At 47.3% G+C, this 22,656-nt stretch overlaps 1 protein-coding gene across 1 annotated transcript; it reads left to right on the forward strand.

Annotated features, from left to right (window-relative positions):
* The first annotated feature begins 5,508 nt into the window (after positions 1-5,508).
* On the forward strand, positions 5,509-21,323 carry LOC140454669 (beta-1,3-galactosyl-O-glycosyl-glycoprotein beta-1,6-N-acetylglucosaminyltransferase 3-like). Its single transcript, XM_072549602.1, has 2 exons — positions 5,509-6,017; positions 20,787-21,323. Exons 1-2 carry the CDS (start codon positions 5,547-5,549, stop codon positions 21,321-21,323), a joined length of 1,008 nt encoding a protein of 335 aa, XP_072405703.1. The 5' UTR covers positions 5,509-5,546.
* The last annotated feature ends 1,333 nt before the right edge of the window (positions 21,324-22,656 follow it).

A 22,656-nucleotide genomic window follows, 5' to 3' on the forward strand; every position in this document is an offset into this window, starting at 1 on the left:
TAATGCACTGTCAAAGACAAGCAAACAGAAAGAATCGAATTGCAACACACGTCTAGGATGAATAAACTGGGTTTAGACTTCCTCATGTATAATTGTTTTTGGTTATATGGTAGCAACCATGGTTCGGGCAAAATATATGTGGACCAAGTTATTTTTGCAATCATCCAACCCATTCCTGTTGTTGAGTAAATGTTTTCTTAATCATATTAATGTATGCTTGGTGAAGGTAAAGTCCACATAGTCTGAGTAGACCATGGGTTGTTCTCATGACAGAGAGATGTGTATACTCAGTTTGTACTGTTTAGTATCTACACATCATAGACCCTTCAAACTGTTGAGGAGAGAGCAGCAGTCAGTGAGAAAGGGACACTAACATAGCTTGCTGCTAAACTTCGGTAGTTTTATAGCCTGCAGTCAAAATATGTAATTCAGTGTAATGTCAACTCTCACAATAGTAAGTTAAGAGCATTCCTGAGGCATTTTATAAGAATGATCCCAGGAATGAAAGGTTTGTCACATGAGGAGTGGCTGAGGACTCTGGGTCTGGACTCAATGGAGTTCAGAAGATTGAGGGAGATCTGATTGAAACTTACAGAATACTGAGACCCCGTGGTAGACTGGATATGGAAAGGTGTTTCCACGAGTAGGAGAGACTAGAACCAGAGGACATAGCCTCAGAATGAAAAGGTGAGGCTTTAAAGCTGAGAGAAGCTATAAACCGGTAAGCCTGACATTGGTGGCGGGCAAGTTGTTAGAGGGAATCCTGACGGACAGGACTTACATGTATTTGGAAAGGCAAGGACTGATTAGGAATAGTCAACATGACTTTGTGTGTGGGAATTCATGTCTCACTAACTTGACTGAGTTTGTTCAGAGAAGTAACAAAGAGGATTGATGAGGGCAGAGCAGTAGACGCAATCTATGTGGACTTCAGTAAGGTGTTCGACAAGGATCCCCATGGTAGACTGGTTAGCAAGGTTAGATCTCATGGAGTACAAGCAGAACTAGCCATTTGGATACTGAACTGACTTTGAGGTAAAAGACAGAGGGCGGTGGTGGAGAGTTGCTTTTCAGACTCGAGGCCTGCGACAGTGGTGTGCCACAAGGATCGGTGCTGGGTCCACTGCTTTTCATCATTTATATAATGATTTGGATGTGAACATAGGGGATACAGTTCGTAAGTTTGCAGATGACACCAAAACTAGAGGTGTAGTGGATGGCAAAGAAGGTTACCTCAGAGTACAACAGGACCTTGATGAGATGGGCCAATGGGCTGAGGAGTGGTGTGTGTATGGAATGAGCTGCCAGAGGAAGTGGTGGAGGCTGTTACAATTACAGCATTTAAAGGGCATCAGGATTGGTATTTGATGAGGAAAGGTGCAGAGGGATATGGGCCAAGTGCAGGCAATTGAGTCAAGATTAGGTTAGGAGAACTGGTCGGCATGGACAAGTTGGATCGATGGGTCTGTTTCTGTGTTGTACATCTCTATAACCCCCTCCACCCAGTTCACTCCTCCCTATCTCTGTAACCTCATCCAGCCCTGACACCTTCCCTATCTCCAGAACCCCCTCCGCCCCCTACACCCCACCCTATCCTGAAACCTCCTCCAGTCCCAATAACCCTGTCTTAGCTGTAACATCAATGCTCATTATCACTCCATGATGTCAGCCCTCCTGCGATTCCAGCCTCTTGACCATCCCCTGATTCCATCACTCCACCAGCCTTCAGCTGCTTGGGCCCTCCATGTTATCATCTCATAAGACTTTGAGCAATTTGCATTTCCCTTCTCTGATGAAGCCTGTCCATTTTTTCCAGGAAACAATGTTATACCTGTTGTAGATTTACTCGAGTAATTCAGGAAGGGTCCCTCAACAGCACCTTGTAAACCCAACATCAATATCACCTTGAAGACAAGGCCAGCAATATGATGCAACACTACTCCTTCTGCAGTTACTCTCCACTTCACCCTTAATCCCAACTTTGAAAATAATCATCCTTCCTTCAGTTTTTCTGGGACAGAATCCTGGAACTCTCTCCCATGTGACTTTGCATTGGTGGTCAGGGTTCTTAAAACACAAGGACAGTGGAGTTAAAGAGGACAGTTCCTTATCATTTATGCCGGAGAGATTCGGGGGATGGGTAACAAGGCTGTCCCAGCCAGCGATGCCCACCTCATGTGAATCCACAAACAAGTATGTCGTTGTGATGTTCCATGGGAATGCACATTACATTCCTGTTCTGAGGGATACACAAGAACAGTAGGAAATGAGACTTGGTTGAATCAGTCAAAGAGCCAAGATGTTTCACATCAGTGTTCCAGCGAGATGTGGACAGTTACAAGGGGAGTCAGGGTGAAACAATACCTGCTGGAGTGTGATGACCTTCATTGTTCAGCTCTCTGAGTATTGGAGTTGGGATGGTGTGCTGAGGTTGGACAGGAAGTTGGTAAGACCAGTTCTGGAAGACTGTGTCCTGTTCTGCTCACGCTGCTGTAGGAAGGATATTATTAAAATGGAGACGGTTCAGAAAAGATTGACCAGGATGATGCCAGGAGTGCAGGGTTTGAGATATAAAAATAGACTGGAGAGGCTGGGGACATTTTACAAAGAACATTACAGCACAGGAACAGGCCCTTCAACCCTCCAAGCCTGCACTGACACATTTTGCCTTCCATATTAAAACTGTCTTCACTTACAGGATCCGTATTCCCCTGTTCCCTTCCTATTCATGCCTGCTGCTGGATGCTTCTTGAAAACTCCAATTGTGTCTGCTTCCATTGTCTGTTCTGGCAGTGTGTTCCATGAACTCACCACCCTTTCCCCATGATAAACATGCCTCACATATCTCTTTTAAACACCCCCCTGACCCCTCCACCTTGAACCTGTGTCCCCAAGTAACTGACTCTTCCACCCAGAGCAAAGGCCTCATACTTTCCACCCTATCCATGCCATTCACAATCTTATAAACTTCTATAAGGTCACCCCTCAACCTCCTGCATTCCAGTGAACACAAACCCAGTCTATCCAATCTTTCTTCACAGGTAAGATCCCCCAATCCAGGCAACGTCCTGGTAAACATTTTTTGTCCCCTCTCTGAAGGATCCACAGAACTGTATGTGTTTTTCACTGCAGCATAGGAAATTGAGGGGTGACCTTGCTGAGGTTTATAAAATCATGACAGTGATTGATAAGGTGAATGACAAGGGTCTTTTCCCTAGTGTGGGGGAGTTCAGACTCAGGGCCATGTTTGGAAGGTCAGAGGAAAAAGATTTAAAAATTGAGGAGCGACTCTTTTTTCCCTAGAGTGGTTTGTGATGGAATGAACTTCCAGATGAAGTAATGTATGTGGGCACAGTTACAATGTTTAAAAGATGCCATCTCTTGATGCCAGTCGTTTTTTTTTCTCTATTCTGTGCTACTGAATGCCCAAATTTCTGTGACATGCATTTCTGGAGGACTAACATGGCAAGGGAGTACATGTTAAATAGGAGGACCCGGGCAAGCACAGAAGATTAGACGGATCCTGGTTTGTGTGTTCCAGCCATCCGTGAAGGCAGCAGGATAGGCAGGTAAGGGAATTAAGAAGGATCAAAGCCACTGAATACATGAGCAGGGAGGTGTCATGTTGGAGCTTTACAGGATTTTGGTGAGACCACAGCTGGAATACTGTGTGCAGTTCTGGTCACCGCATGATAGGAAGGATGTGATTGTACTGGAGGGGGTGCAAAGGAGAACCACCAGGATGTTGTATTAGATTGAGCATTGCTTAACCTGCAGGAGTGTGTGTGTGTGTGTGTGGCTATGGTAACCCACCGAGCCTGCACATCCCCGGACATTATGGGCAATTCAGCATGGCCAATCCACCTAACCTGAACATTTTTGAAATCAGAGCACCCGAAGGGTACCCAAGCAGACAACATGCAAAACTCCACACAGCCACCCAAGGCTGGAATCAAACTCTGGTTCCTGGCACTGTGCTCCAGCAATGCTAACCTCTGAGCCACTCTCGGCCAGGGGATTTTTTTTTGGATCCATATCAACTTGCTGTGCTCAGATTCACAGCTTTATTATGAACGGTCAAATCACCATAATTCCAATTTCGCATCAGAGAAAGAGAGAGAGAGAGAGAGAGAGATGACGGGTGGTGAAGTTTGATTTAATTTGACTTACTATTGTCACTTTTTCTTCAAATAAATTCATGGGATGGTGGCACCATTGGCCAGGCCAGTGTTTATTGACCATCCCGAATAGCCCAGAGGGCAGTTAAGAGTCACAGTACAAACAGGTCCTTCCCGTCTCCTGGTCCTCTCTTCATCCAAGGGTTACCCCTCCCACAGGTTCCTTCCTGAAAGAGCATCTCAGCCCAGGCTGGGGTGTGGGTTATTGGACTTGGCTGGCTCTGTGTTCTCTCTGGTTGTAGGTTCTCCGATCCAGACTGTACACCATCGCGATCCTCTCGTTTACTCCATCCGGGCGACACCAGTCCAGGAACGGCCGGAGAGAAGCAGAGACCGGGGAAGGAAACGCCTGTAGCCAGGCAGGCAATCGGGAGCGAGGGGAGCCCGGACTCCGAGAGAGAAACAACGGAACATTGGCTGGGTGTCATCCAGAGGAGGGTGGGAGGAGTTACTGAGAGAGACAGAGAGAGGGAGAGGAGTTACCGAGAGAGGGAGAGAGGAGTTACTGAGGGACAGAGAGGGAGGAGTTACTGTGTGTGTGTGAGAGAGAGGAGTTACCGAGAGAGGGAGGAGGGGAGTTACTGAGGGACAGAGAAAGAGAGAGAGGAGTTAATGTGTGTGTGTGTGAGAGAGGAGTTACAGAGAGAGAGGAAAGAGATAGAGGAGTTACAGAGGGAGAGAGGAGATACAGAGGGAGCGAGAGGAGTTACTGAGGGAGAGGGATGAGTTAGTGGAGGAGAGGGATTACAAAGGGAGAGGACTTATAGAGGGAAAGGGATTACAAAGGGCTAACGGAGAGAGGGAGAGGTGTTAAAGTGGGAGAGGAATTCCAGAGGGAGAGCAGTTCCAGGGAGAGAGGGAGTGAAAGTCGGAGTCATTCGTTGAATCTTGGGGAATAGGAAAGACAAGAGTCTAACAAGGAGAGGGGACTGGCTGGGGCGACCTCTCCAGCAAATTGCAGTCACTCCCTCCCCACAGCCTTGTGGAGGCAGTGCTGCCCAGCACAGAGAGCATCCATTCTGCATTTGCCTATCGCCTGTAGGCTGGGGACACTGCCCTCTGGAAAGCGCTGTGCCCAAGCTGACCCAGCGTTGTGCCCACTGGTCGTGCCTCAGATCAGCGCTGTGTGTGCTCAGTGTGGTCTTGTTGTGCCAATGGCTGCTGCTCCAGAGAGGAGGGGGCCGGCTGACCCTCAGGCTGGTGAAACCAGGCGCCAGTCCAATGCAGGAACCCCTCCTCCTGGTCGAGGAGAACTCCACCTGCTGGCAGATCATCCAGGGGGACAGGCAGGAGGTGGAAAGAGCCCTCCTCAACTCCATTACTGTCTCCCTCAAGCACCAAGCCATCACTGAGGGAGATTATCTGAACATGACCCGAAATTGCAGATCGTTTGTGAGGGCCCGCAAGTATATCACTGTCCCCCTGAGCCCTGAGGAGGAAGACTTCCCCTTGGCTTACTCCATGGTCATCCACCAGAGCATTGAGATGTTTGAGAGGCTTCTACGGAGCATTTACACCCCACAGAATGTCTACTGTATCCACGTGGACCGCAAATCCCCGAGTCAATTTCATGCGGCCGTTCGGGCCATCGCGTCGTGTATCCACAATGTCTTTGTCGCAGCCAAGCTGGAGTGGGTCACCTATGCTGGCTGGAGCAGAGTTCAGGCAGATCTCAACTGCATGAAGGAGCTGCTGGAGAGCCCTGTCCCCTGGAGGTACTTCATCGACGTGTGTGGCCAAGACTTCCCCCTGAAGACCAACCGGGAGATAGTCCGCAGCCTCAGAGCTCTGAACGGCTTCAACGTGATTGAGTCAGATCCTGCACCAGGGTTCAAAAAGGTAACCGCCTTCCTGTCTGCTGGGCCTCTCTCCATCCAAGTGTTTTCCATCCTCCCTCCCTCTCTCTCCCCCCTCCAGTTCTTCACTCCTGCCTGTTACAAAGGGGTTACGGAAGGGTAACCCCTTTGTAACCCCTCTCCCTCTATAACCCCTCTCCCTTTTGAAATCCCTCTCCTCCACTAACTTATCCCTCTAAGTCAGTAACTCCTCTCTCTCCCTCTGTAACAAAGAGAGACAGGGTTGTTAGAACAGTTCAATTGCATGGAGGGAGGTTCAGAATGTACAAAGGAATATAGGAGGAGTTGGAGAGTTGAGCTGCAAACAGAATAGAAGGGCAATTGACGTTTCAGGTCGGAAACTTGCATCAGAACCCGGGGCGAGGAAGGGGCTGCAGAATGGGGGTGTGGGGCTGGGGAAAGGTAGGTGGGATGGCGATTGGTGGATGCAGGGAGAAGGTGGCTGTGATTGGACAGTGGGTAGGGTGGAGCAGATGGGTGGAAGCGAACATGGTCAGGTGAAAGGGATGGGGTAGAAAGAGGAGGCTGAGCCTGGGATAAGGAGGGATATAGACTGATTACAAGAGTATACAGGAATGTAGGTAGGTTAAGAGTGTAGGAGAAAGTGAGGACTACAGATACTGGAGATCAGAGTCAAGAGTGTGGCACTGGAAAAGCACAGCGGGTCAGGCAGCATCTGAAGAATCAATGTTTCGGACATAAGCCCTTCATCAGGAATGAGGTTTGTGGACCAGGGGGCCGAGAGATAAGTGGGATGGGTGTGGGGCTGGGGGTGGAAGGTAGCTGGGAATGTGATAGATGAAGGTATCGGTGGGGTGGGGGGTGGGGTGGGGGGGGGTTGTGGAAGGTCAAGTGGACAGGTGGGAAGGAAGATGGCCCAGTCAGGAGGGTGGTGCTAAGTTGGAGGCTTGGGACTGTGATAAGGTGGGGTGGGGAAATGATGAAACTAGTGAAATCAACATTGCAACCAGACGGATCAGGGTTCCAAGGTGGAATATCCAGGCATCAGGACCTGCATTCCCTTGGTGGGAGGGGGAGTTAGTGTTCCGCCACGGGGTGGTGGGGTTGGTTGGTGTGGGTGTCCCAGAGATGTTCTCTGAAACAATCCGCATGTAAGAGTTCTGTCTCCCCGATGTAGAGGACACCACATTGGGTGCAATGATGCAGTAGATGACATTGGTGGAGGTACAAGTATATTTGTCAGATGTGGAAGGATCCTTTGGAGCCTTGGACGGAGGTGAGGGGGGGAGGTGTGGGTGCAGGTTTTGCACTTTTCAGAGGCCAGGGAAGGTGGGTTGTTGAGGGGTGTGGATCTGACAAGGCAGTTGCAGAGGGAATAGTCTCTGAAATGCAGATGGACTGCAGAGGGAAATATGTCCCTAATGGTGCAGTCTGTTTGTAAGTGGCAGAAGTGGTGGAGGATAATGCAATGTATCCGGATGTTGGTGGGGTAGAAGGTGAGGACCAAGGGGTTCTGTCCCTGTTGCGTTGGGAGGGGTGTGGTTCAAGGGTGAAGGTACAGAAAATGGAGCAGATGCACTGGAGGGCATTGTCAACCATGTGGGAGAGGAAATTGTAGTTTTTGGAGGTAGGACACCATCTGGGATGTTCTGTGGTGGAATTGGTCCTCCTGGGAACAGATGCAGCAGAGGCAGAGAAATTGGGAATAATGGATAGTGTTTTTACAGGGGTAGGGTGGGAGGAGGTGTATTCCAGGTAGCTGTGGGAGTTGGTGGGTTCGTCGTAGATGTCCGCGGTTAGTCGGTTGCCAGAGATGGAGATGGAGAGGTCCAGGAAGGGGAAGGAGGTGGCTCAGTGGTAAGCACTGCTGCCTCACAGCACCAGGGTCCCAGGTTCGATTCCAGCCTTGGATGACTGTCTGTGTGGAGTTTGCACATTCTCCCCGTGTCTGCGTGGGTTTCCTCCGAGTGCTCCGGTTTCCTCCCACAGTCCAAAGATGTGCAGGTCAGGTGAATTGGCCATGCTAAATTGCCCATAGTGTTAGGTACAATAGTCAGAGGGAAATAGGTCTGGGTGGGTTACTCTTCGGAGGGTCAGTGTAGACTTGTTGGGCCGAAGGGCCTGTTTCTACACTGTAGGTAATCTAATCTAAAGGTGTCCGAGATTGTCCGGGTGAATTTGAGGTCAGGTTGGAAGGTGATGGTAGAATTAGAATTAATGAACTTTTCAACCACCTCATGCAAATACGAGGTAGTGCCAATCCAGTCATCAATGTAGTGGAGGAAAAGGTGGGGAATGGTGCTGATGGATGAAGAGGCAGGCATAGTTGGGGCCTATGTGGGTGCTTATGGCAACCCCTGAAGAGATAAGAGTGAACAAAAAAGAATGTAAGTTTGGTTCAGAGCATGTAAAGGATTATTCTTAGGTTGATAGTGAAATAGTCTCACAAACTTGATTGAGTTTTTTGAAGTAATAAAGAGGATTGATGAGGGCAGAGCGGTAAATGTGATCTACATGGATTTCAGTGAGGTATTCAACAAGGTTCCCCATGGGAGACTGATTAGCAAGGTTGGATCTCATGGAATATAGGGAGAACTAGCCTTTTGGAAACAGAACTGGCTCAAAAGGTAGAAGACAGAGGGTGGTGATGGAGGATTGTTTTTCAGACTGGAGACCTGTGACCAGTGGAGTGCCATAAGAATCGGTGCTGGGCCCTCTACTTTTTGTCATTTACATAAATGATTTGGATGCGAGCGTAAAAGGTACAGTTAGTAAGTTTGCAGTTGACACCAAAATTGAAGGTGTAGTGGACAGCAAAGAGGGTTACCTCAGATTACAACAGGATCTGGACCAGATGGGCCAATGGGCTGAGAAGTGGCAGATGGAGTTTAATTCAGATAAATGCGAGGTGCTGCATTTTGGGAAAGCAAATCTTAGCAGGACGTATACACTTAATGGTAAGGTCCTTGGGAGTGTTGCTGAACAGAGACCTTGGAGTGCAGGTTCATAGCTCCTTGAAAGCAGAGTCACAGGTAGATAGGTTAGTGAAGGCAATGTTTGGTATACGCTCCTTTATTGATCAGAATATGGAGTACAGGAGTTGGGAGGTCATGTTGCGGCTGTACAGGACATTGGTAAGGCCACTGTTGTAATATTGCGTGCAATTCTGGTCTCTTTCCTATTGGAAAGATGTTGTGAAACTTGAAAGGATTCCAAAATGATTTACAAGGATATTGCCAGGGTTGGAGGATTTGAGCTATAGGGAGAGGTGGAACAGGCTGAGGTGGTTTTCCCTGGAATGTTGGAGGCTGAGGGGTAACCTTATAGACGTTTACAAAATTATGAGGGGCATGGATAGGATAAATAGACAAAGTCTTTTCCCTGGGGTCGGGGAGTACAGAACGAGAGGACATAGGTTTCGGGTGAGAGGGAAAAGATATAAAAGAGACCTGAGGGGCAACATTTTCATGGAGAGTGTGGTACGCGTTTGGAATGAGCTGCCAGAGGATGTGGTGGAGGCTGGTACAATTGCAACATTTAAGAGGCATTTGGATGGGTATATGAAGAGGAAGGGTTTGGAGGGATATGGGCCGGGTGCTGGCAGGTGGAACTGGATTGGGTCAGGATATCTGGTCAGACCGAAGGATCTGTTTCCATGCTGTACATCTCTATGACTGTTAGTGGGTACTGCAGATGCTGGAGATTACAGTCAAGGTTAGAACAGTGTTGGAAGAGCATAGCAGGTCAGGCAGCATCCGAGGAGCAGGAAACCCCGACATCAAGAATAACTTCCCAGAGACCATTGTCCAGTCACCAACTCACCATTTTGTTTACACATGGAGTCCTTGACACGGATGCAGCTTCCTCAGAGCCAGCTCAGAGTGAACAGAACATCTGATCGTCTTGTTTATTTTTTTTCAGAAGCAGCCTCAGGAGTAGCAGTCGAAGTCATCCCCAGGTGTAGGTAGGCCCAGGCAGCAGCAGCAGGGGTGCAGGCGCGGTCCAGGCTTCAGTCGGAGGAGCAGGCCCAGACTGTAGCAGCAGTGGTGGTAGTAGCTGCCTGTGCAGCTGAGCACAGCTTCAAATTAACAGAAATAAGCAGAAAGAAACCCCAGAAAACAAATCACAACAAACTATGAAAAAAAATTAAAAATAAACTCCTCCTCAGTAGGAAGACACCAACAGCAGCACATAAGACACACTGAGGCTGTTTTGAAGTCAGTCTCCTCAAGAGGATTGAAGAGTCCTTCATATGCTGATCCAGCTCCCCTCGAGCCAGCTCTCAGTGAGCAGATCCCTTGACATGCCTGTTTATTTTTCTTCCACTTCCACCCGACAGCAGTCATGCTTATTTTTCCCTCGTACCCATGTCAAGTGTGTAGGTGTTTTTCACTGCATCTGACAAGTGTGTGAATCTTAATTTATGTGGGAAATAGAACTCACTCACTTCAATAATTTCAGTCCAAGACAAGATCTGCAGCAGCAGTATCATCTGATATACTCTTGCAAGAGTGATGTCTACAAGGTAGGCACACAGTACAAAACCTTGATACAATTCATTTCCCTTTCCCTCCTCCCACTACTCTAAACCCAGTGCCCATTCCTCTTGTTTATCTCTTGCCTTATCTGGCCTTGTGCGTAACAGTACAGGTTTTGCTTGGCCATTTCACCACATCCCTCTGTAGTCTACTGTTAGCGTATATCTTCCTTCAGTGCCATCTGCTTCCTTGCTTGCTAAAGCAACATTTCCTCTCATTCTTCATCCACACTGAGCCTTATGACCTCTTGATTGTGGTTTTTGTTTTTGCAGAAGCGGGAAACAGATGCTTATAACTGTTTGTACAAGTATATCCAGCTTAACCTACACTCCCCTTCCTCTTTCATGATTCAGCTTTGTGATTTTCGCAGACAACATTAATAATTGCTCCTCACAATTTATATTCCATCACCAGGAAGAAAGGAAACAGACAGTCCTGTTTATTTCTATTTTATTAAACAATTCACAGTTTATACAAACAATTACATTTATAGCTGTATACAGAGAAACAGCAATTTTACAAGGGAGGGGAATGACAAAGCCAAGCCCCAAACCCTGACATTCAACCGGTTTTCAGGGAAATGAAGACAAACCTCAAACCCCAGTTTCAATCATTACAAACAGTAACAATGACATTCATACATATAAGACAGTCCACTTGTGTAAGAAACAGTGCATACAATACAGACCCCCAAAAAACCAGCAAGTCTTCCCACCCCACCCACCCCAATCCCTCCCACCTTCCGGCCGCTCTAAGGCAGCCCGCCCCCATATACCTTCCGGCTCTCGATCTGCCATGACACACCTTTCGACCACCTCTAGGACAGCCTGCCCCGTTACCCGCCCGGGGCGGCAGCGCTGAGGACTGCTTTTGGCTCTCTGTCTGCCCCTACTTACCATTGGGCTCTCATCACCCCAATGCACCGTCCGGCCAGTGGACTACCCCGACACACCTTCCATCACCTCTAGAACAGCCCATCCCCTTCCCTGGGACGACAGCGTGCAGGGTAGCCCACAAGCCTTCCAGATCTCAGCCTGTCCCTATGCGCCTTCTGGCTCTTGGCTGCTCTGAGACATCTTCCGACCACCTGTAGGACAGCCCATCCAGATTACCCCTTCTCAGGACGACTGCGCTCAGAATGGCCTCCCCATCTACTGGCTCTCGGGGCAACTGGCATCAGGGTGGCCTACCCACCCTCTGGTTCTCGGGGTGACAGCTTTCAGGACGACCCATGAACGTCCCAGCTCACAGTAAGGCCTGCCAGACCCAGGGACACACAAGACAGTGCAGGTGATAAGCCCAACAAGAAACACAATAGAGTTAATTGTGAAAAAATGGAGTCCTTTCTGGTACACAGAGACTAAATATAGAGTCTTCAAAAAAATAGAGTTCTCAGGAACAGAGTCCACTCCAGTTTACAACATGTGTTGTCAGAAATAGAGTCCACTGCTAAAAACAAGGTCTACAACCAAGGGCAGAGTCCACTCCCAAAGGCAGCAAATGCACACCCCACAGCACACAGGTGTTCAGTCTCCATGGAGTCCTGGCACATCCTTGGAGAGCCAGGCCCACTCACAGGAACACAGTACATTGTAAAGGTGGTTAACTCACAGGGGTTTTGGTCCACTCCTGAAGGGAAGGTCTTCTCCCAAACTCCAGGATACAGCAAGTGCTCACCTTCCAGCACGCACACATGTGTTCAATCTTCAGAAGCCCAGGCTCAGGGCTGGGCCTCCCCATAGGAACAGGTCCTCTGGTAAAATGTATGTCTTCCACAAGGGTTCAGTCCAAACAATGAGGACACATACAAAAAACAAAGAAAACTGGAGTACAAGGACTAAGCCCTACCACAAAATTAACATTATCCTTTTCTCAAAAGTGAAGAAAAGAGTAACACACGGACTATAACCAGTCAGTGAAACAACAATCCCGTAATGAGAACTGAGTTACACCTGAAACACAGTATGTGCATCAGGAGTTTAACAATCAGTCCTCCCTAAAGGAATGCCAGTTAACAAACTGGCTAAATAATTCAGCCAGTTCAGTAATCAGGTTTCCCCCATACAAAAACCAAGCAGAAACCAACAGTAACACACTGACTGTGACCCAGCCAGCACAGAGTCAGTCCCCGAAATCAAGAAGACCTCTGAATCTCCTGTTTATAAATTTTATTAAACAGTTACAAAACAATTTACAAAAACAGTTAACATTTACAACTGTATACAAGAGATAGAAATTTCACAAGGGAGAGGAGCATTCCCCTATTTATTTTATTAAACAAGTACAAAAAAGAGGTTACTGCACAACAGTTAACATTTACAGCTGCATACATCAGCAAATTTACAAGGGAGAGGAGCAGCAAAGCTAGGCCCCAAACCTTACCGTTCAACCAGTTTACATGGAATTGAGGACAAACCACAAATCCCAGTTTCAAATATGAAAAGACAGCAACAATGACATTTATGCATAAGACAATCCTGTTACGTTAAAAAGTGCAGATAATACAGACCCAGCAAGCCCCCATCCCTCCCAACTTCCGACCACTCTCAGGCAGCCTGCCCCTACACACCTTCCGGCTCTCGGTCCACCCTGACACACCTTTCAACCACCTCTAGGACTGCCCGCCCCAGTACCCACCTGGGGTGACAGCGCTGAGGACGGCTACCCACCTTCTAGCTCTTGGTCTGCCCCTACGTACCATTGGGCTCTCACCCACCCCGATGGGCCATCTGGCCAGTGGGCTATCCTGGCACACCTTTCGGCCACCTCTAGGACAGCCCCCCCCCTTCCCTTGGACGACAGCGTGCAGGGCAGCCCACAAGCCTTCTGGATCTCAGCCCGCCCCTACGCGCTTTCTGGCTCTCGGCTGCTCTGACACAGCTTTCGACCACCTCTAGGACAGCCCGTCCCGATTACCCCTTTTCGGGACAATAGTGCTCAGAACGGTCTACCCACCATCTAGCTCTCGGGGAGACTGTCATCAGGGTGGCCTACCCACCCTCCGGCTTTCGGGACAGCCTACCAACCTTCAGGTTTGCAGGATGGCCTACCCACCCTCCGGCTCTCAGGGTGACAGCTTTCAGGACGGCCCACGAGCCTCCCAGCTCACAGTAAGACCTGCCAGACCCAGGGACATGCAAGACAGTGCAGGTGATAAGCCCAACAAACCATATGATAGTTAATTACCAACAAACAGAGTCCTTTCTCGTCCAGGTCCATTAGCACAGACATTTTTCTTCAAAATGTAGAGTCCGTTTCCAGGCCAGAGGGGTGGAGAGAGTGCCATACAAGGCCTTGATGAGACCACATCAGAATTAGACTGTACATTTTTCTCTCATTTAAAACATAAAATAATTACATTGACAGCAAGTTTCACCTGCCTTTTTCCCAGGGATGAAGGGTTTATCTTATGAAGGAAGGTTGAACAAATTGGCTTTTACACATTTAAGTTTGGAAATCTGAGAGATCGTTTTGAAATGTATAAGTTTCTCTGAGGGGACATGGTAAGGTGGTTGCTGGGACATTGCTTTCTCTTGTAGGTTTGACAAGGTGTTCTGTAGAATAAGATATCGTCAGAGTCCTACAGCACCAAAACATACCCTTTCGTCCAACTCATCCATGCCAACCAGGTATCCTAATTGGAACTAGTCCCCTTATCCTGTATTTGGTCCATATCCCTCTAAACCTGTCCTATTTATGTCGTCTGTTAAATCTTGTGGTTGTACCCACTACAACAATTCTTTTTGGCAACTTGCTCCGTATTTGCACCACCCTCAGGTCTCACCTTAAACCTATGCCCTCTGGGTTTGGACTCCCCCATCCTGGGGCTATTCACTTTTATTGATTTCCCCCACAATTTTATAAACTTCTATATGGTCACCCTTCACCCTCCAATACTCCAGTGAGAAAAGTCCTAGCCTATCTAGCCTCTCCTTATAACTGCAGTCCTGGCAACATCTTTGTAAATCTATTCTGCATCCTTTGCAGTTTAACAACACCCTTCTAACAGCAGGGTGATCACAAATTTATCCAATACTCCAAAAGTGGCCTCACCAATGCCTTGCAGAATTATTTTCGCCTGAGAGGGCTGTTGCACTGTGTAAATCTCTTCTGTACGAAGTTGTGAAGGCTGAGTTGATGAAGTTATGAAAGGATGAGCAAGGTGACCTTTTTTTAAAAAAAAGATAAGGACCCGGGGCAAACGATAGAAATGTGGAATTGAAATTGCAACCAGAAGAGCAGTGATCTTCTTGAATGGTGGAGCAGACTTGAAGGGACGAATGGCTGACTTATGCTATGATATTGGTGGAGACAGGTTATGCCTTAGTTCAAATAAAGAGTAAGGAGTTTTCTGACCACTCAGCTAAGGGCTTTGGTGTCCCTCCTGATAACATGAACCTTGAAGTTAATCTTCCTCTGCGCCAGTCACAGAATTAAAGAATTCTTGCGGAAGGATGTCATTCAGTCCATCGTGTCTGTAATTATTCCACATCTAGTACCAATCTCCTGCATTTCCACATTCAGCTCTGGCAACATCTTGTAAATCTTTTCTGAACCTTTTCAAGTTTCACAACATCCTTCCTATAGCAGGGAGACCAGAATTGCATGCTGTATTCCAGAAATTGCCAAACCAATGTCCTGTTCAGCCACAGCATGACCTCCCAACTCCTACATACAACGCACTGACCAATAATGGCAAGTGTAGCAATCGACTTCTTCACTACCCTGTCTATCTGCGTCTCCTTTTTCAAGAAACTATGAATCTGCATTCCACGATCCCTTGTTTCATCATCACTCCCCAGACTTTTCCATGAAGTGTATTATTCCTGCCCTGATTTGCCTTTCCAAAATGGAGCACCTCACATTTAATCGACATTAAACTCCATCTGGCACTCCTCGGCCTATTATCCCAGCTGATCAAGATCCCGTTGTACTCTGAGGTTGACTTGAAATATTACTCTGGATGTAGGTTTGCTCGTTAAGCTTGAAGGTTCATTTTGAGATGTTTTGTCACCATACTAGGCAATATCTTCAGCGAACCTTCCAACTCAGCGAGCAAACCTACATCTAGAACCTCAACCTGAACTACAAACCTTCTCAAACCTTGCTGATATATTACTGTCATGTATAATCGAGTTACAGTAAAAAATGTTGTCTTATGTGCTTTACAGTCAGATATTGATCGGTTAAGTTGGCAAAAATGTTGGCAAATGGAGTGCAATGTGGGAAAATGTGAAGTTGTTCATTTGGAAGGGAAATCAAAAGAATAGAATATTATTTAAATGGAGAAAGCTTCAGAAAGCTGCAACACAAAGGGACTCAGGGGAACTAGTGAATGAAACGTGGAAAGCTTGCACACGAGGGCAGCAGGTAATTGGGAAGACTAATGGAATGTTGGACAAAAACAGAAATTTCTGGAGAGACTCAGCAGGTCGGGAAGCATTCATGGAGAGAAAACAGAGTCAATGTTTCGAGTCTGGTGACCTTTCTTTAGAACTGAAGTGGAATGTTTGCCCTTATTTGAAGGGGGGTTGGAGTATAAAAGTCAGGAAGTCTTACTGCAACTGTGCAAGGTGCTTGTGAGAGCACATCCGGAGTACTGTGAGCACTTCTGGTCACCATATTTAAGAAAACATGTTGTTTCATTGGAGGAAGTTAAGAGAATGTTCAGTGGGATGGCCCCATTATGGAGGGATTGTCTTAAAAACAAAAGGCTAAACAGGATTCTACTCACTGGAGTTTAGAAGAATGAGAGGTGACCCCATTGAAATGGACAGGATTAAGGGGCTTGACTGGGTAAATGTTGAAAGGATGGTTCTCCTCATGGGAGAGTCCAGGTCCGGGGGGGGGGGGTTATTGTCTCAGAATAAAGGGGCACCAGTTTAAGATTGAGATGAGGTGGAATTTCCTCTCTGAGAAGGTTGTGAATCTTTGGAATTCCTAGCCACAGAGAGCTGTCCTTGTATATATTTAAGGCTCAGATTCTTGCTCAGTTGAGGAATTAAGCGTTACTGGGATACGGCAAGAACATGGACTTGAGGAATGTTGAATCAGCCATGATCCTAGTGAAGCTGGCTTGAGGGACCAAATGGCCGACTCCTATCCTGCCTTGTTAATGGTCTTACATTTACTGATGAAACTGTTCAAAGATGTTATCGCACAACTCTGGAGCAGAAGCGACTTGAACCTGGGTCTCCGAGGCTCACACTGCATGGATCCTAGTTTACTTTGTATCATGCATTTGACATTCATGCTGGTAGTTATGGCTGCAATTCGCACCAACCTGCCTTAGATCAAATTAATGAAGCGAAGTCAGTGCAGGTTTTCAAAAGGTAAGTCTCCAACCTCGCATCATGCATTGATGAAGTAGCTGAGAATTTGAATGCAGAGAATATTGTCTGAACTGGATTCAATGAAGTGTTTCACTAGGCACTAGATAAAAATGGCTGGACAACAAAATTGACAACACAAGCCCTGATTCATGGATCTTGTTTTGGACGAGAGGTTGGTAGGTTGGTAGGTGGGAATGATCCACTCAGCTGGGACATATAAACATCAAGACCCGGAGCAGGAGAAGATGATTTGGCCCTCAATGAGGCCCACCATACTATATGATCATGGCTAATTCTCTATCTCAATGCCATACTACCGCTTTCTCCCCATGCCTTTGATGCTTTTGAAAACTAAATATTTGTTAATCGCATTCTTGGATATATTCAATGACTCAAACTCCACAGCTTTCTGTGGTACAGAATTCCATAACTTCACTATCCTGTAAGTTAAATGTTTCCGTATCTCAGCCTTAAATAGACGACTGCTTTTATTCAATATGTCAGTGATATCAATCTTGGAGTATGTGGCAGAATGCCCATATTCGGGGCAATGATAAACCTGGAGGATTGGCAAATGGTGAGGATGATGTGAATTGTCCAGAGTCACCACAATGAACAGACAGCATCCAGTCAGTGGTGAATACAGAAGAGTGTAAGGTGCTATGTTTTGGGAGAAGGATGTGGAGAGGTAATAGAAATGTAATGGCACAATCGTAAAGAGTGCACAGGATTAGAGGGATCTGGCGATAAACATTCATCAACATTAGAAGATGGGGGAGGCCATAAGAGGGTAGAAAAGCAGAAGGCTTCATAAATAGAGGCATTGATGCCAATAAATGGTTGAGTTATGCTGCATGTCGAATTGGTTTAGCCCCAGTTGGATTGTTGTGGTCATTTCCGGTGACTATAAAACGATGTGAGGGCCCTCAGGACAGGGAGGAGATTTCGCAGAATGGTGCCAGGGTTTAAGTTGGATGGCACAGTTGGAAAGGTCAACGATGCTCCCATTGGAACAAAGGAGATTGGGGTGAGGTTTATTCAATGGGTACAGGATGAGCACTCGGTAATGAAGACAAGGAAATATACTTCACTGTTCACCGATTGTCCAAGTGCAATGGAATTCAGATGTAAGTTTTTGGGTTAGAGGCATGGTGGGGAGATCTGAGGAATTGAAACGTAAATGAAGCCTAAACTACATTTGTATGAGATGATGGCAAGTTCCGATGTAAGTTGGAAAAAAAAAATCTGCTCCCATACATACAAGGAACAAGAGTAGGCCATTGGCCCTTTTGATCCTGTTCCACCATCCACATTCCTGCATACCATCTATCCTCCCCTTGGTAACCAAGGATCCATATCTCCCATGCATGATGCCACAAGGACCGAGGATAAAAGATATCTTTTGACACAATGTGAATAAAGTGTCTTGTGTCTTGCGAAAGGGGTGGCACGGTGGCTCAGTGGTTAGCACTGTTGCCTCACAGCGCCAAAGACCTGGGTTCAATTCCAGCCTTGGGCGACTGTCTGTGTGGAGTTTGCACATTCTCCCCATGTCTGCTTGGGTTTCCTCCAGGTGCTCTGGTTTCCTGCCACAATCCACAAAAATGTGCAGGCCAGGTAGATTTGTCGTGCTAAATTGCCCGTAGTGTTCGGGTACATTAGTCAAGGGTAAATATTGGGTAGGATAATGGGTGTGGATGGGTTGCTCTTCAGAGGATTGGTGTGGACTTGTTGGGCCAAATGGCCTGTTTCCATACTGTAGAGAATCTAATGTGTGGTGTCCTTCACTCTGAGGGAGGAGCTTTGGATTCAAGTCCTACTCCAGGAGCTGATGGCCATAGGAAGGTGTCTTCATTGCTTTTGTGAGACACTCAAGGGTATGGGCCAAGTGCTACAAAATGGGATGAGAATAGTTCGAAGCTGGTCTTTTTGACCAGTGCAGACACGATGGGCTGAAGGGCAACTTATTATTTTGGTGCTCTAAACCTCAATAACCAGAGAGTATGGAGTTACAGCATCATACAGTATGGAACAGACCCTTCAGTTCAACCTGTCTGCGCTGACCAGTCATCCCAATCTGACCTAGTCCTATTTGCCAGCCTTCGGCACATATCTCTCTAACCTATTCCTATTCATGTCCACATCTAGATGCCTTTTAAATATAGTCATTGTACCAGCCGCATCCACCACCTCTTGGTAGCTCATTCCAAGTACACATCACCCACTGCATGAAAAAGTAACCCCTCAGGTCTTTCCCCTCTCAACTTAAACCTATGCTTCTAGTTTTGGACTCCCCCACCCTTGGGAAAAGACCTTTGGCTATACAGCCGACCTGGAAGGAATCAAAATGGGGCAAGAACAGAAAAGGAGGTCAGCTAAACAATTCTGATCAGCAACAGAAAAGTGCAGCCAAGCACGTATGTAAGCGAGCTAGCTTACTGAAACTGGCTCCCGTTAAGTGAGAAGGCAGGAAGACCGAAACAACACTCAACAGGTGTTGTAGAAGTTTAAGGTCAATGATCTAATGCTAAACATCACGTACCTAGATCAGGATCTGATTGATCAGTTGTGTTGCTAAGGCTTGGAATCAAAATGTAATTCGTGAAAAGGGAATGCTGATTTGTCTGTAAAAGTGTGTTTGCAGCTTCCTGTTTCAGACTCTCCAGACAAGGGTGGGCTTTAACCCGGCTGGTTGAGTCTTCTTGCATGTATGTGATAAAGGAAGCTGTGTGAAGTGCACTATCATCCGGCTGATCATTTCAACATCGATCCATGCTCCTCCTGATTTTATGAACGTCTGTAAGGATACCCCTCAGCGTCTGACCCTCCAGGGAAAATAGCCCCAGCCTATTCAACCTCTTACTGTAGCTCAAACACTCCAATCTTGGCAACATCCTGGTAAATCTTTTCTGCACCCTCTCAAGTTTAACAACATCCTTTCTTTCGAAGGGCGACCAGAATTGTATGCAGTATTTTAAAAGTGGCCTCACCAATGTCCTCTACAGACAATAGATCACACTTGGTAATGGCAAAGGCATATCAGAGATAGTCAAAGATATTCCTACTTATGGACAATAGGTGCAGGAGTAGGCCATTCAGCCCATCGAGCCAGTATCACCATTCATTATGATCATGGCTCATCATCCACAATCAGTATCCTGTTCCTGCCTTATCCCCATAACCCTTGATTCCACTATCTTTCAGAGCTCTATCCATCTCTGTTACAGCTGCAACATTACATCCCAACTCCTATACTCAATGCCCTGACCAATGAAGGTAAAGGTATCAAACACCTACTTCACAACCCTGTCTATCTGCAATGCAACTTTCAAAGATCTATATCCCTGCACAACATGTCCTTCTCTCTAAGGCAAAAGCTCTGTGTTCAAGTCCCACTCCAGGAGTTGATGACCACAGGAAAGTGTCTCCATTGCACTGGTGAGGCATGAAAGGCAATGTTCCCAGTGCTGGAAAATGAGAATGGAGTAGCAAGGAGCCTGTTTTGCCAGCGCAGACACGATGGGCTGAAGGATCTATTTTTCGGGTGCTCTCAATCTTTATGACCAGAGGGCACAGTTTGAAGTGTATTTTTGGAGCCAGATCCACTGGGAGAGTTTGAGGATGAGTTTTATGTTTGCTCAGCGAATGAGCATTGGGAGATGGTTTGGGAGGCAGGGATATGGGGAAATTGGCAGGTGACTGGCACTAGGCAATAGGAGTGAGAAAGGCCTGAGGGGCTGAATGGCCTTGTTCTCCACTGTAAGGTGAGTAACTGAGAGAAGGAGTGTGCATGGATCTTGCTGGAGCTGGGGGCGAGGAGAGTGCAGAGGAGTTGGGGAGGGAAAAAGCCATAGGTGAAGTTGAAAAGCTATCATTTCTGCTTTCTCATCTCTCTCACTCCCTCTTGCGCTTGCCTTTTAGAAACGTTGGCAATACCACCACGATACCCTCGACCAAGTCGTCTTGACGGCGCAACTCAAAGACCAGCCGAACATCAGCCCCTCCATCTTCGTGGGCAGCGCCTACTTCATGGCCTCCAGAGAGTTTGTCGGCCATGTGTTTGACAGTGCCGAGATCCAGGCCTTCCTCAAGTGGTCGGAGGACACCTACAGCCCAGACGAGCATGTGTGGGCTACCCTGCACAGAATGCCCAATGTACCAGGCTCCATCCCGTACACCCAAGCAGCCACCAGGACACTTGGCCGGGCAGTAAAGTGGTCCTTTGAGGCTGGTGACATTGCGAGGGGTGCCCTATACCCTCCCTGCACGGGAAGGTATCGCCACTTGGTTTGTGTATATGGGGTAGGAGATCTACATTGGATGGTCCGTCAGAGATGTTTCTTTGCAAATAGGTTTGACCTCAACATGGACAACACGGCAGTACAGTGCATGGAGGAATATCTCCGAAACAGGACACTTGGTAAAACTGGGGCTGGGTTAGAGGTTGGGACAGAGTAAACCTCGGTGATGGTGGTAGGGGTGGTGGGTGAGACATCGGAAACACTGAGAGACTGGGCACTGTGAAACTGGGCACTGTGAGACTGTATACTATAACACTGGCTGCTGTGGAGGCCAGGCACAGTGAGACTGCATACTGTAACATGGCCACTGTAACACGAGACAGTGTGAGGCTGGGCACTATAGTGTTGGGCACTGTGGAGATTGGATACCTTAATACTATCCACTGTAACACTGGGCACTGTGAAACTTAGCACTGTAACATTAGTCACTGTAAGAGTCAAAATGTGTGGTGCTGGAAAAGCACGGCAGGTTAGGCAGCATCCGAGGAGCAGGAGAACCGATATTTCAGGTATAAGCCCTTCATCACAAATGTGGAGGAGTAAGGGGGTTGAGAGATAAATAGAGTGAGGGTGGGGCTTTTGGGGAAGGTAGCTGGGAAGGTGCTCAGTAAATCCAGCTGGGGGGGTAATTGTGATTGGTCGGTGGTGAAGGTCGAACATATAGTTAGGAAGGAAGATGGACAGGTCAAGAGGGGAGAGCCGACTTGGAGGGTTGGATCTGGGATGAGGTGGGGGGAGAGGAGAGATTTGGAAACTAGTGATGTCAATGTTGATGCCATGTGGTTGAGGGTCCCAAGGCAGAAGATGAGGTGTTCTTCCTCCAGTCGTCAGATAACTTAGATTTGGTGGTGCAGGAAGTGTCATTGTGGCGTGGGAGGGGGAGTTGAAGTGGTTGGCCACAGGTCGATGGGGTTACTTGTGCCCAGTCTCACAGGGACACATCCACCAATAATCTCAACACTGCACGTGTGGACACTGCATTACTGGAACACTGCACGAGTGGGCATTGCATTACTGGAGCACTGCACAAGTGGGCACTGCATTACTGAAACACTGTATTACTGGAACACTGCACGAGTGGACACTGCATTCCTGGAACACTGCACGAGTGGGCATGCACAGCTGGACACTGCAAGACCAGTGTTGTGACCATCACTATTTTTTTATTTTTCTCATTTTGGTTTGGAACTGAGTCCAAATTGAGAACTGAACTTTGAACAGTGGCTAGTTCTTCTTTAAAAAAAAACTGGAGAGCCAAAAGACTGATGTTTGCTGTTAGAATCTGGCCAGGAAAGATAATGCAGGTGAATTACTGCTCTCTGAACACAGCAGACGCTTCAGCACCGAGATGTAGTTCTGCTCAGGGACTGACAGCTGGATGGATATTGAATGGGTCAATCAGTAAGAGGAATGCTGTCAGGCAGGTAACCACAGAGAATGGTGAGAAAGAAAGCAAAAACCATGAGTGACCTTGCTCTGACTGGATTTTG

Source organism: Chiloscyllium punctatum, chromosome 29 (assembly GCF_047496795.1).
Source record: "Chiloscyllium punctatum isolate Juve2018m chromosome 29, sChiPun1.3, whole genome shotgun sequence".
NCBI lineage: Eukaryota > Metazoa > Chordata > Chondrichthyes > Orectolobiformes > Hemiscylliidae > Chiloscyllium > Chiloscyllium punctatum.